General features: G+C 37.9%; 1 protein-coding gene across 5 annotated transcripts in view; it reads right to left on the minus strand.

The window, feature by feature from the left end:
* Positions 1 to 15,073, minus strand: part of LOC6576449 (neuronal acetylcholine receptor subunit alpha-7) — a 119,683-nt gene that overhangs the window by 23,189 nt on the left and 81,421 nt on the right. For all 5 annotated transcript variants that reach the window (XM_044008594.1, XM_044008596.1, XM_032728504.2 and 2 more), the window contains one exon: positions 14,862 to 15,001. In XM_044008594.1, coding sequence (XP_043864529.1) covers positions 14,862 to 15,001 — 140 coding nt within the window. The remainder of the gene's footprint in view (positions 1 to 14,861; positions 15,002 to 15,073) is intronic.

Below are 15,073 nucleotides of genomic sequence, written 5' to 3' on the forward strand. Positions count from 1 at the left end.
CGAGCTTTTTCATGAGCCACCGGAACTATTGCATAATTGATGATTGACGGGCGAAAAGCGTTTCAATTTACAAACAGCTTTAATCAAGCGAGTTAAATTTTTAAATACGCGCTAACCAAATGCTGCTAAAAAAATTAATATATATATATATATATATATATATATATATATATATATTTTCCCCAGGCGCGTGGTCCAATAACCAAATCCGTGCATTACAATAAAAAAAAAAGGGGTTACAGCAACAGCACAGCAAAGACAAACAGCAACTGGCAAACAATTGTAAAAAATGCATACAGCGCACACTGGGCGTATGTGTAATTTACAATTAAATGCTTGAAATATTCAGCAGCGCGCAAGCCGCGTACCAAAAATACCCAAAAACCCAAATCTCTGGGCGCTTAACTAACGTCAGGCCAGGGGCACTGCATGTGTGTGTGTGTGTGTGTGTGTGTGTGTGTGTGTGTGTGTGTGTGTGTGTGTGTGTGTGTGTGTGTGTGTGTGTGTGTGTGTGTGTGTGTGTGTGTGTGTACTTGTGCTAGTCGTGCCTGGCATTTCACAAATATTTTGACCAAACAATTTCCGGGTATGAACTGTGCGCAACTTGCAAGTGCAATCACAAAATGCGCCAAGCTACAGCAGCAGCAACAACAATTGAAAGCATCAACAACAAAAACAACAACAGCAGCAGCAGCAGCTATAACAACAACAAATGGCACAAAATTGCGACAGAAATGCGGTAAAATGAAATGGAGCAATGGCCACGGAAAGTCAAGCCTGGGCAAGAAAGGCCAGCCCAGGGCACAGCTGTGTGGTACCAGGCCAGGCCAAAAAAGAAGTCCTGCCCGCTGCCTAAGGGGCGTGTCCAAACTGCAGTCATCAATATGTATTGAGCAGAGCCCGGAGTAACCATAAAGGGGAGTATATTACGATTGTGCAACGGTCTGCAGCAAAAGCTGAGGACAGAGCGGCATAACTGATTCTCCAATAATATTTTGGGCTTTGATAGAAAGCGCAAGACAGAATTAATATTAGAATGTGTTTCTGTTGCTTTCTGTATAGCGAACAATCTGGTCTATATATCTGTGAGTCTCTTTATATGTATGTTTATATATTTAGATGTGTCTATCACTGCCTTGGCTTTTCAGACTGTCTGTTTACGTGTCAGCCTATCTGTCTGTCTATCGATCTAAAACATTTGTCTTTGTTCCTCTTTTTCTTTCTTTTCATCTGTTTGTCTAACTGTCAGTTTATCAGTTATCAGTATATTTATCTATCCATATGTCAGTATATCAATCGAACGGGTTGTCTCTACATCTGTCTTCATATCAGGGCATCGCAATGATCATCTGTCAAAGACAGATAAGGAGAAATAAAAACATACCGATTAAATGAAGACAAAAACAGATAAAGAGAGATAGATGTATGAATGATAAATACAGTCGAGTCTCGATAATTCGTACGCTGCTAAATCGAAAATCGCGCTAAATCGAAAAAATTCTAGCCCCTTGAAAGAAGTTCGTTCGCAATAATTCTCGATAATTTAAATTTCTGCGTAAATCGAAAAAAAAAACGAATCTCCTTGCCATTTTGAATTATCGGGATTGTCCTGCAGTATATAATTTATTTGACATTTATTTACAAATATAAATATACAAAGCTATCTCAAGTATTTTTTTTTTTTTTTATAAAAATGTATTTATTACATAAATAAAATCACATATATAAAACGAGCAACCAATTTACTACATTTGCGAAGTATCTCAAAGTATCCAAGTTGTATCACGAAAAACATATTTTTCCTTTTTTGGCGCTAACAAAATCGAACTGCTTGCAAATAAAAAAAAAAAAGGGCTCACAGAGTTGCTTTCAATTCAGGATGCGGCAAGAAGTGTGCACAGGACACGTAATATTGCGGTCATAACAAACGCAACAGCAGCTGCAGTTCGTTTGCTCTCTCTCTCTCTCTCTCTCTTACTCCCCCCTCTCAATATATATGTATATAGCTATCTCTCTCTCAATACTGCCATAACATTATTGCACTTGAGTATAGCTTCCATTTCACTTAGTATACTATATATACCCCACACAAGCAGAACCGCAAAGTACGTTATGCTTCCTGGTCCCCGGGGTGTGTTTGTATGTGTGTGTGTGCGTGTCTATGTGAATGTTTGTTTGTGTGTGTCCAGCTTCAACCTAATCAAATTTCGTTTTTCAACAAATTACAAAAGAAAATTGGTTTTTGTGCGTTCCGGTTAGTGGGTTATTACTGTGCTTCGCTGCATGCTGCATAGTGGGCTGTGTTGGGCCGAGGGGGCGTGGTAGCGTGGCCAGTCGCATTATTCGCCTTTTGGTGGCTCAATTTACCAGATTGTTGCAGTCGCGCATTTTGGCGGTGCTTAGCGCAAATTGTTATTGCCTTTTGTATAGATTGGCCCAAACATTTAGCGTTTTATTACACTTTTTGTATTTAGCTGGAAGTGTTGCCGGAGTTTGAAGCAATCGATTTTGATATTTTACTTAAGCTGAAAAACTTTATTCCAACGAAGCTTATAAGAACTTTTATTTATGACAGAAATTTCGTTTTGATGATATTATTATGCATGAAGCATGAAGCATGGAAGGAAGTTTTTGGCAGGCAAAACAAAGTAATAATTTAATAATATTTCCTTTGTGTTGCAATTTATTTATTTACAAAAAAATAAATAAAAATAAAAATAAAAATAGAAATAAATAAAAAATAAACAAATTAAATATGAAAAAGTAATTGAACAAAAAAAGTCAAATAATTCACTTAATCTTATTCTTCATATTTAGTTTAATATTCAATTTAAGCTTATATTAAATAAAGTTACATTCCACACAAAAATTAAATGCAGTTTATTTAATTTTCTTAAACTCAGCATATAAAATAATTGAAATAAAATTTAATCATATGCTACGGCATAATCTAAACACAAATATTAAATAACAGAATTTTTCTTTGGTCCAACTATTTTTAAAAATAAAAGTAACAAAACCATAAAATTGCAAACGTTGCCTAAAAGTACAGTTGTTTTTATTTCTTCTTAACCTCAAACTTAAACTATTTTAAAAATTAATTTTAATTATGTCTCATAGCAATTGAGAGCTTTGCGAAATAGTAGAATTATTTTTCAATCTACGTCTTTTTCCTAAACTCATTATCTAATAGAATGAATGCCACAACTCATTTGGCCAAATGGCAACTTCCTGCTCGCAGCTAACACCAATTATTTGGTTAAGTTTCAAAGCATTCTCTAGACACCACACACACACACACGCGTACACATACTCCCAACTCGAAATTTCTATTTGCATGCACATGTTCATTTGCAGAACTTTCAACACAATTATAAAGCTGAATGTGAGTAAAAAGCAAAAAAAAAAAAAAAAAAAGAAAACGGTGCACAGAAAATGAATGAAAAATTGTGCAGAAAAATGTATGTTAAGAAATAAAAGCAGAAGAAGCAAAAAAAAAAAAATTTCTGCTTCAAGTTTAATTAAAATAAAAATGTGGGCACAGAGGCGTGGCGCAGGCAAAAAGCCAGACGAATGCGAAAATGTTAGCCACAGAAATTGTGGCGCTTATTTGTCGTCGCCTTCGGTGGCCTCTGTAGTTGCCTTTGTTGCTACTGTTGTTGTTGTTGTTGTTGTTGTTTTTGCTGTTGTTGTTGCATGCATGCAAAACAGCAGACAGTTGACGGGGAGAGTGGGAGCATGAGAGTGACGCAGTGGTATAGGCACATAGGGTGCTGGCATTTCTTTTTTTTTACGTGTGTGTGTGTGTGTGTTTGCAGTGTAGTGTAGACGCGAGCATCGAGCAACAGACGTAACATAAACGAGGCTTATTTCCATTCAAAAAGCACCAGCGTATGCATGCCACTCGCTCGCTCGCTCTATCTCTCTGTCTTCCACTGCTCCTCTCTCGCTTGCACGCTCTATGACTATTCTTTTCTCATTCACACTGCGCTCTTTCGCTGTGGCAGTTGTTGAATTTGAAATGAGCGGCGAAAAAGAAATAAAATAACAGCAACAGCAAACGGCAAAATTATTACACAGGCAAGTTGGCTCTGCCCAGAAGACAAGTTTTTGGCTGGGCTTATAATTTGCATATATTCCATTCACCCACGCACACCCACACCCACGCACACACTCCAACTGCAGCAGTTCATTGACTCGCGACGCGTTCGGGGAATTTAAAAGCAGCGAATAAAAAATATGTAGCATAAAGCGCGGCGCGCATTCCCCACGCACACAGCCACACACACACACAGAGGTACAGGCGGGCACACGCACAGTCGAGCCTAGTTTCTTATTGTCCCATGCACTAAAAAAAAAAAAAAAAAAAGGCAAGTGTAACGGCTTGCTACTTGCTCGAGTTCATTACTCATTTTCGCTGATATCCGTTGATATGACCCCCGCCCCCCTCGCCTGGTGACTCTAGGCGCCTTGCTCTCTACTTAATCACTTTTCGTCCTTGTCATTGGCTCATCTTATCTCTCGCTCGCACTACTTTTCTCCGCCCTTCCCCACTCTCTATCTCTCTCTCTCTTTTTGTGTTTTTTCCTGCTCTCTCTTTCTTTCCGTTTGTCTGCTGCTCATTGACGCCAATTAATCTGCGCCTCGCTTTGTCTGCGCCTTTTAATTAATGCGCCCGGGAGTTGTTTTTCTTGTTGCTCTTTACGTTTCGTTTTTGTCTTCATTTTATTGTCTTTTTTGTTTCTACTTCATTCTGTTGCTTTTCATTTGGTCTTAAGTTACGTTTTTTGCCCGCATTTTCTTGGGTGTTGCGCTTATTGCCCTCTTTCATTTGTCATTCCGCATTTACCGCAGTTGCACTTAATGTATTTATTTGACTTTTACAACAAAAATAGTCACATCAGGTGTTGCCCCCATAAAGGCAGGCACCGAAGGGAATAGTGGCTGACTATTCAGTGAATAGGCCACATTTAAGGTATAGTTGAATTAGAAGTAGCTGATTAAGTGTTGAATAAGATTGAAGACTGAATAATTGTTGAATCTAGAAGAAGTTATTTGATACCTGAATAAAACTAAGATTAAATGGAAGTGAAAAGAGATTTATTTTGTGTGGAGCAAAGATGTAAGAAAAGATTGCTTGCCTTGCCTTTATCTAATATAAATGTCCGCTATATAAATATATAAACATTTTCAAGAAATAATCAACTGTTGTAAAACTGATGTAGAGCTTTAACTGTATTTTATCAATTGTTCTTTTACTTATAATTAACTATTATACTTCATCATCACTATCTTCTTTCTTAAATGTGTGCTCTCTAGAACTGCATTTATAATTTAAATTAAGTTTTTGTTTTTACCTAAATATTAAATTTCTCATGTCAGACAATATATATTTCCAATACACAAATTTATTTATTTTCTACTATATGTGCTATATAATTTATTAAAAACAATATAATTATAAAAGTTATTTTTAAAATCGATTTTCAATGCAAACACGTGTGTATTTTCTACAGGTAAAAATTAATAGAAAATATGAGAGCAAAAGAACTTTTCAGGCATGCTACGTGCGCTTTTAAAATGCAATTAAATCGAAGCGTGGGCGACTGGCAAAGGCATGGCCCTTTTGCATATTTTAAAAGGGAACAGCAAGCGAGCGAGTGTGAGTGTGTGTGCGTGCCTTTGTCTGTCTGTGTGTGTGTGTGTGTGATTGAGCCGATGTAAGCCTGCTCTCATCGAAGGCAAACACAGTGGCCTAGTGGAGGAGCTGGCAAGAAAATGCGAGCATGGTTGAGAAAGAGATGGTGAAGAGGGAAGGGGGGAGGGGCATGGAGCATGGCGATATGGAGATGAGAGCATTCAGTGTATAGGCTGAGTGCTTGAGGCTCGGGCTAGGGCGTGGCAGGGCGGTCTACCAACATGTGTTTATGAGCATGAATAGCAAACATTTGAAACTCCATTATCAAAATGACAGCTGCCGGCAAATATTTACAGCGCGGCACACATATTATATGCCAAGAAATATATGTGCATAAAATGTATATAATATATAAATAGATATATATATACATAGATATTAAGGAATATATGTATATATATTATATATGTATATACTTTATAAGCTCGATATCGAGCGACAACAAAGACAAAAAGCAATGCAAAGTGCGCTGCTGTGTGTTTCTCTGTATCTGTATCTGTGTATCTGTATTTGGGCTTTGTATCTTTCGGGTACAGTTAATTAAATTGCGCTTTTATCAACAGCTAAAAACACACACACACATTCAGACGCAAATACATATACATAGCCCAGTTTGGCAGTGCTTTTTTCAAGGACTCGACTTGACTTCCACAGTGAAGTGTTTACGTAATGTTTCGCTGGCTTAGCTGCTAAACCAAAAATGCCATTGTGGCCCATAAAGCTCATCAATTCGCAGCCGGGCTAAAACCAAATGCGCCTTGGCCCGAATGCCCCACTGGCTTCAATGACAATTACAGCCATTTGTTGCCAGGATTTGCAGCCAAACTATATATCTTGCGCTTTCCTTGGCCGCGTCTGCCAGGCCGTTAGAAGCGAATCAGCGCCCAAGCAGCGTAATGTCATTAACTAGAGAGCGAAAATAATGAACTCGAGCGTTTATCAGCAAATCAATTAAGTTTTACAATCTGAAATTTAGACTCAATGCGCCATTTGTTGACGCTGGTTAGGATTGCTGCGGATTTGAAAAGAAAGAGTTTGACTAACTTGGCTTAGATTATTGCGGATTTTAGAAGAAAGAGTTTGAATCCGTTGGCTTAGATTAACATTGCTGAACTACAGAGACTATTTTTAGTTGTGACTGAGTCAAGTTAAACCAAATTTAGACATTAAATGTTCACTTTGGTTGCTATGAAGTTTTCATAATTTATTCTGTGAGCTGTCCGCTTCGATATGTATGTAAAATATGTTAAGAGCTGTCCATATACGCACAGCTGCGGTAAGTACGCAATAATTAAGTATACTATTAATTGGCTTGCTCTCAAGGGACAATAACAATCGCGATCTCTCCTCCTATGTATATATGTATCCATATAGTAAATCTTTGACATTTTTGAGAAGCATTTACAGTCACTAAGCAATGCTCACTTAGGAGAGTCGGCTTAGTTTGATCAATAGCTAAAAATACACACACACGCACACACAAATACATAGACGTAGCCCAGTTTGGCTTCAATATGCTATGAAAATGAGCACGCATAAAAGAATTGGCGAGAAAACGGATCGAGTGAGATCCATACAAATATCACTCAAAAACTTAAATCTCTTATCAACTCTTAGATAATTCTTTAAATATTTTCAAATTTTTCAAATTATTAATATATGTATTAACAATTGCAGTAGCATTTCAAATGTAAATAAAGACCTCTTGATTGCTTGAAAGCTATGTAATAGGCAAAGGAAGAATTGGCGTAATAGATCTATTTAAGAGTTAATTCATATTGATTCATATTAAAAGAAATCAATTTATATATCAATTTATTTCATAGTTCAACCCAAGACTTTTTATCAAATAAGATTTCGGTATTATTTACATTAAACTGCAGTTATTTCAGTTTATAACAGGGGACTTGGCTTTAAATTAATTAAACGAAATTTTTTGTAAAATTAGAAAATTGACGTGCACATTTACCTCTTCAATATAAAATACAAAAAGCAGTTCCGTATATTTCTTAGAACATGTGCTTATCAGTTGATCACAAACTGTGATCATGCCATGGAAAGTCACTCACAAAGATGAGCGAACGTCTCAACCGAACTCTCGCGCAGTCGAGCAGGCAGATTATAAATTTAAAAAAATTAGGATCTTGCTTTCTCTAAGGCTTCAACTGCAATCATCTGTCTTAAGCTTTGATTTTTCCAAGTCGTTAAGTAAAAAAAGTTATATAAAATCAATGTAAGAGACGAGCTTTTATACTCCAACTTGTTCTAGCCGTCCATTACATATTTTTCCTGAGTAGATTTTTTGCTTAGGCTCAAGTCGAGTTAAGATCATTTGAAGGGGAGCTGTGTCTTTGGCTGTCAAAGTGTTGTCCCAATTTGGGACGATATAAGCAAAACACTCGGAAAGGCCATTGAGCAATGCTCTGGACATGGCTCTCTATGAGAATGTGTGTGTGTCACATTTTTTCGCCTTTCAAATTGTGAAAACACATACACACATATGTGATATATATGTATATAGAGAGATGGGAACGAGCTGCAGTCATTCGCACATGCAACAACATCAATCAAAGGGAAAGTGACTGCAGCAGTGGAAGCAGCACATGAAACCCAAAGCCAAATGCATTGAAAAATGTTGAAAACTATGCCAAGCATATATATATATGTGTGTGTGTGTGTGTATGTGAGGTGTCCCGTTTAAGTTGATGAAATGCATGTATGGAGGGAGCGCTTGCCAAAGAATCTGTTTGGCACCTTTGAGCCACACTCACACATAGACACACGACTGTAAGCAGCAAACGAAAACGAAGACCAAATTGACGCCAGTATGGAATTAGGCGAACATGGCAAATGGACAGGACGAGAGACAGCTAGTACACCGACGCTATAACTGTAATGGCAGCAGGAAGCCAGCAGGAGCCAGTTGTAAACAAACTGCAACATGATAACATTCTAATTTGAGAAACAGGTAAATAAAGGTGTGCTGCATAAAATACATAGCACACTTTTCAGGGCAGCTGCGCTGCGCAGCGCTGCGACGCGACGTTGCCTCAGCATTGTGTGCACAGCTCGTTAGGCGTTTGTGCCACTGACTGTGGATGCGAGCGAATGCTGGAATTAGAGATGGCAATTTGATGAATGCATTCAACACCACATCAGGCAGGGTTCCGAGATGACTAGCATATGGGTGCAGTCAATTGCTTCCCTTTACCTTCTGCCAATGACAGAGATAGTGTTTCATCAGAGATAGACGTAGCTGACTTTTTGGAGAGATTTAGAAATTCAAGAAGAGCACTTTCGAGAGTCATTACTTGATTGACTTCTGGCTGGGACCTTTAGAAGTAGATTTCTATAGACAGGTTTATTTTTACAGACAGACTATGAGAAATTTTAGTAGACATATACATTTTACAGATTCTCGGAGTTTCACTTTCAAAGACCGACTCTTAACGTCCTCTTTCATAAAATTTCAAAAACCGGACCAGAGAGAAATATTTTATTTTTTCTGCTCTCATTATTCACCGATCGTTTGGTTGAGTTAAACGAAGTTAAAAGTATTTTTGTATGTATAAGAAAGCAACAGCTGAGCTCGTGAAACACAAAAGCGCAAGACGACTGAGTAAGTATTTTGTTGTATATGTCTTCGTTTGCATTGACTCTTTAAACTATTTGCTTTCTCACAAACCCAAGGTGCGAACATCAATCGCATCTCCCCCTAAATGATGTTCGCTAAAGGATCGTCACACGAACAGTTCAAGTCAAGGCGCTCAACGGAAAATAAAAACGAAACGAACCGAAGTCTTGTGCTTAGAGCCAGAGCAAGTGAATATGATTTCTTTTTAACTAATTTCACACACAGAGTATCAACTATTATGTGTAAGCTAAACATAAATGATCTATGTAAAGACTCAACTGCTGTGACTCTTTAGCTGAAAATAGTTAGAAATGAAAGGAAAACTCATAAAGAAGTATTGCCGATGTTTCGCCTTTAAATTTAAAGGGAGTTGCATTTTAGGGAAAGCTCCAAGAAGTATATTTTGCCTTTAAATTTAATTGGACTTGACTATTTATTTATTTATTTATTTTTTTATTTAGTTATTATTATTATATCATCATCATCATTATAAAATCTCAATTTTCTTTAACTAAAATAGATCTGCCAAAAACATTATCTCTCCAGCTGATGCCTATCACACGTGACTCGTGACACGCTCTCAACTCCAGCATGTTGCTGAGCTGCAACATTTGTAGCACAATCCGACGCATAAATTGTAACTTATTCAAATGCAATTTTCAGCAATGCCGCACAGAGAGTGTTACATAGACACACACACACACACACACACACACACACGCAGCCACATGCAGTGCAACAAACAGTACTTAAAGCAGGATTCGCTTTCCGTTTTCGCTCTGTTTTGCTCTGTTGTTCTGGATTGTTGCTGCATTTGGCTTTGCCGCATGTCCGTGTCCTTTTTACAGCTGACCTCCCAGGGGCGCAATTATGACATGTGCTCTGACGCCCGTATAAATCACAGGCAATAAAAATGCATAGTAGATAGCATAGAAGATAATCGCAACTATCCTTGAGCAGGAGCATGACCCCTCCCTCCCCCAACCCAACTCCAAAGTCCCCAACACCAGCGCCACCAAAAGCCAGCTAGCTCCATTGTTGGGCACGCTCAGTTAAACAGCTTGCGTTGGCATCCTTAAAGCTTAATCACTTGGCAACTTGACAGATAAGAGACGTTGACTGTCTCGCTGATAAGCAGCTGAATTGATGATGCTTTACAGTTGCCCACACTCGGCTATCTCTCTCAATCTCTATACTTCACTCTCTCTCTCTCTCGATTTCTCTCTCTCTCTCTCTCTCTCCTGTGTGTGGCAGTTTTTTGTGCTTTAAATTGAATTGCAACTGCTCTGGGGACAACTACGCTTGGCCTTTACGTTGGCCTTGCCACGCCCACTAGCACTAGCTGCCAACAGCAGCAGCAGGAGCACCAGCTGAGGCAGCTGTCAGGTGTTAAATCTTCAAATTGCTTTGAGACCAGCCCCGAATACCCCGTTACACCCACCCACAAACCCCTCAAAAAAGCCGCCCCTAACTGTTGCCCAGGCAACCGTGGCATCCAGCAGCGTGCACGTAAAATATGCAAATGCAGCTGCGAATGCATTTAACACTTAAAATATTGCTAGTGTCAAATGCCTCAATATCCCTAGGGAGCATGTTATAGTATTGCCAGAGCCGAAAAAAATTGAAAACGATGGAGGCATTTGCTAAGGAGAAGAAGAGAGAAAGAGAGAGAGAGAGAGAGAAGGAACGAAAAGCACATAAATATTACGCTCAAGTGTAAATAACAAAATTTGAAATTATTTTGGCTGCAGACAGCGAGAATTGGTCAGAAATAGAAAAGATTTATGTGCTATAGAATAAGAGAAAATTGTAAGAGTTATATATGATATTGATTTAAAATGTAACATATATGTATATATATCCAAGTAAAGTTGCATAACTAGCAGCTGGAAATACTTGCGAGATATATGACATTATTAAAGCTAGGAATCGTTATTAATATATTAAATATAATTTCTTTTAGCTAAGCTTCAAAATTTAATCTTTAGTTAGATTTAGGCTTAAAATTTAAGCTACTTAATTAATATAAAGGTTTGCCAAAATAATCATCTAGATATAGATTTGGAAGATATACTAGTCTGAACATATCTCTTTTTATAGGCTCTAATATTAAACGCATAAATTCATGTAATAAGTTTTATACTAACGAAAGCAAACTCAATTTTTTTTTTTTTTTTAAGAAGAAAAAGATATATACTTTTAAATTTTGAATCAAATTATATGATACGCCCAGTGTAAATAGCTCACATAATACTTTATATAGAGATATAAAATACATAACAAATATGAAATCTAACTAAGGTTAAGCACTGGCAGCAAGGGCCTTCGGCTTGTGAATACATATATACTATATGAAAATATATATAGTATTACTACACAAAACATATTAAGCAAAGCTTGAAATTGTAGCCAATGCATTGCAATGCAGTGCCAAATGTTGTCAAATTAAAGTATTTCACACCTCACACTCACGCACACTCACACACCTCATCAGTTGTAAATTTCTACCTCACTTATAAATTTGCACATTATCGCTCTTACTTCTGACTTTGACAGCCAGTCGGAACAAGAATCATGTTTTATATAAATTTATATGCCAAGTCTTAATACTTGAATCGTTTATGGGCGCATTTGAGAAGTTTGCCACATTGATTGCTGGCGTTAATTGCGGCACATAAGCAGCAAGACTTACATGCAACATCATGCCGCAGGAGCAGCAGCAGCAGCAGCAGCAGCAGCAGCAGCAGCAGCAGCAGCAGCACAATGGCATTTGCCACACCTAAGCAATTCGCAACTTATGCCTTAAATAAAAACTTTAAGCACCGCTAGCTGGCAACAGAGACTCAGAGTCAGCCAGTCAGTCCGTCACTCAGTCAGTCAGGTGCACACACATACTTCGACTTGACGCGCTGACACTTTGCACAGAACATAAACTTTACGATGAAGCAGGAGTAGCAGCAGCAGCAACAGCAGAAGCAGCAACAACGACAGCAGCAGCAACAACAGCAGCCGTACATAACTGTTCTTGTTGCATTGTTCTGGTCCCGTGCTGTTTTACAGGGTAACTGATGGCTGTGTTAACACCCCCAGCTCCGGTTCCACTGTAACAAAATGACCCGATTTTCGCATTTTTATGCCTGGCACAGCGACTGTAATTGCTGTTGTTGTTATTGTTGTTGCTGCTGCTGCTGCTGCTGCTGCTGGAGTGTGTGCGTGCTGCAGTTTTTACTGCCAGCAGTTTTTGAGTAACAACTGAAAAGCAGCGAAGAATCAGGAGAGGAAACTTTCTTACTGTGTGAACAACTGGCAGATGACCTGTAGCTGACTAGAGAGCACTACACATTCATGAGAGACGGTGCTTAAGTACTTTTATGAAGTTCTGCAATTGTCATCAATCAGACAATATAATGTTAATATTAGAATAAAATATTAGAAAAAGAAATTTTTATAATTTTCTAAAAAAAAAATATTTATTAAATTATTACAATTCTCTTCATTTGCTCTGAGCACTTCAGATCGTTATTGCAGCTATTTTTTTGGCGACTTTCTATACACCACACATAATTACATATTTGCTCTTGCACTTCTCATATCCACATCCTACACTATTACAGGGTATAACCAGCCAGTGGCCAAAGCATTGTGCCGCATTTGTTTTCAACTTCATTTTGCAGCAGCAACAAAACGAAATATCGCAACTCGCAGCGAGCAGCTCGCACTTCATTTGGGCTCGCAACTTTTATGTGTGTGAGAGTGTATGCGAGTGTGTATGTGTATTTTAGCGGCAGGTGTGAACACAACACATGTGCAAAATTTTATTTATTCATTTTATTTACATGCCACATGTGTGTGTGGATTGTGAATGCTTTGCAGCAGTTTTTCTTCTTCGCTCTGTGTGTGACTTTTAGCGCGCGCCAGTGAATGCGCAGTTGTAGGCCTATTTTTATGCCTCGAGCAGCAGCTATCCCAGTGCAAGCCCAACTGCTGCCATTACTCTCGCTGCTCTCCACTGCACTTCTCCGTGCCACACCCCCTTTTTGACTGCGTGGCTTTCAGGCGCAGTGTCTTTTGTTTGTGCGCTCCATTTTTAGTTTGAATCCCAACTTTGCCCGGGACACTGTGAGGCAGGCAGGCAGACAGGCAACAAACAACACACACTCGCACACAGACATACTCTATAGAGAATCTAATATGAATTGAGGTTGTCTCACTAACAAAAGCAAACGCCTAGCACCCGACTTGATATATGTTGGTACAAATGAAAGCCACCTTTGGCTGCCCTCTACGCAACAGAAACTTTGCCCCAATGAATGCAGCATGCAACATGTCTAACACACGCTCACACTCGCTCGCACTCAATCCAACACTCCACGTTCGCCCACCTTTAGCGAATGGTGCGAATGAGCCAAATGCCACATGCCACATGCCACATGACGTTGCATGTAATTTGCTCGACACTCGCCTGGCAGGCGGCCTGGCAGGATGTGTGCGTCCTGTCTACATCCAGGCCAGTCAGCCAGCCCAAGTGCTCAAGCCAAGCTGTCATTCAGGGAACACACAAATACACACACACCAGCACACACCTACACATAGGCAAATAATTAAAATTTCACTTTCTTGGCAATTCACTTTTCATGCACAGCTCACAAAATGGTGTCATCAGCTTTTGTCACCTTCGTTTTTTTCTTCTTCTACAACTTTCACTTTAAAGTTGCCCGCTTAAATGCAAAGCAACGGAAAATGGGTGCAGTTTGAGCGTGGCTAATCAATTTTTAATGGAAATGGTAAAGCGCTTAGAACTCCGTGTTAAATAGGTTGACATGCTCCTTGCATAGGAAATTTCGTACGTTGTGCTTGGGAATATAAATTTGAAAAAGTTAAAGGAATTAGAGTTTCATATAGAGAGCACAATTTGTACAAAATATGAAAGCAGGTTATATTATGAAATTTTTGAAATTGTTCAAAGGGCGTAGACATTTTGAATTCACCTTTAATGCAACTGTGAAAAATATTTATCTATAGTTTGAATAAAGCTTTAGATTTTTAGATAACAAAAAAGTTTTATATAGTATATTTTATAGTATCACTAATTTTCGGCCACTCTTTATAATATATGAAATGCAATAGCAGTAAAGATATTAAGGTGAAGGAAATGCATTTCTATTTATCTAATTTTTTTATCTGATTCTGTTTTAATTTTTTTTTTTTTTATAAGATTTTTCAAATTTTATATATATGTATATTAATTAAATAATTGATTAGAATCTCAAAAAATGTATGCCATATTTATTTTAGCCCTGCATATTTATCACTGAGATCACTGAAACTCAAACCATTCACCTAATCAAAATCTAAGCCCAATTTATAATATAATTAATATATTTTTAATACTTAATAACTTAATTGGTATTAAAAATTTTGGTTTATTATTATCGTAAATTAATGGGCTTTATTTTGTTATTTTACCATTATTATTATATTTTATATATTATATTATATATGTATATCAATAAAATTTTTAGTACTCACCACATCGATAATTTGCATTAAAGTTAAACCAAAGCTTAATTGTAACGGGTCCGACTCGTTGAGAACCGGACGTTCTAGTGTATTATAAGGATCCAATAGATCATGTAACAGTCTCTTTTCATGATATCCTGCTAAGCAAACTGCAAATGGAGAGAAATACAATGACAAAGATGAAAATTAGTTTCCACAAAGCAACAGCAAAATTGATAAAG

Source organism: Drosophila mojavensis, unplaced genomic scaffold, assembly GCF_018153725.1.
Source record: "Drosophila mojavensis isolate 15081-1352.22 unplaced genomic scaffold, ASM1815372v1 contig_36, whole genome shotgun sequence".
In the NCBI taxonomy this organism is placed as follows: domain Eukaryota; kingdom Metazoa; phylum Arthropoda; class Insecta; order Diptera; family Drosophilidae; genus Drosophila; species Drosophila mojavensis.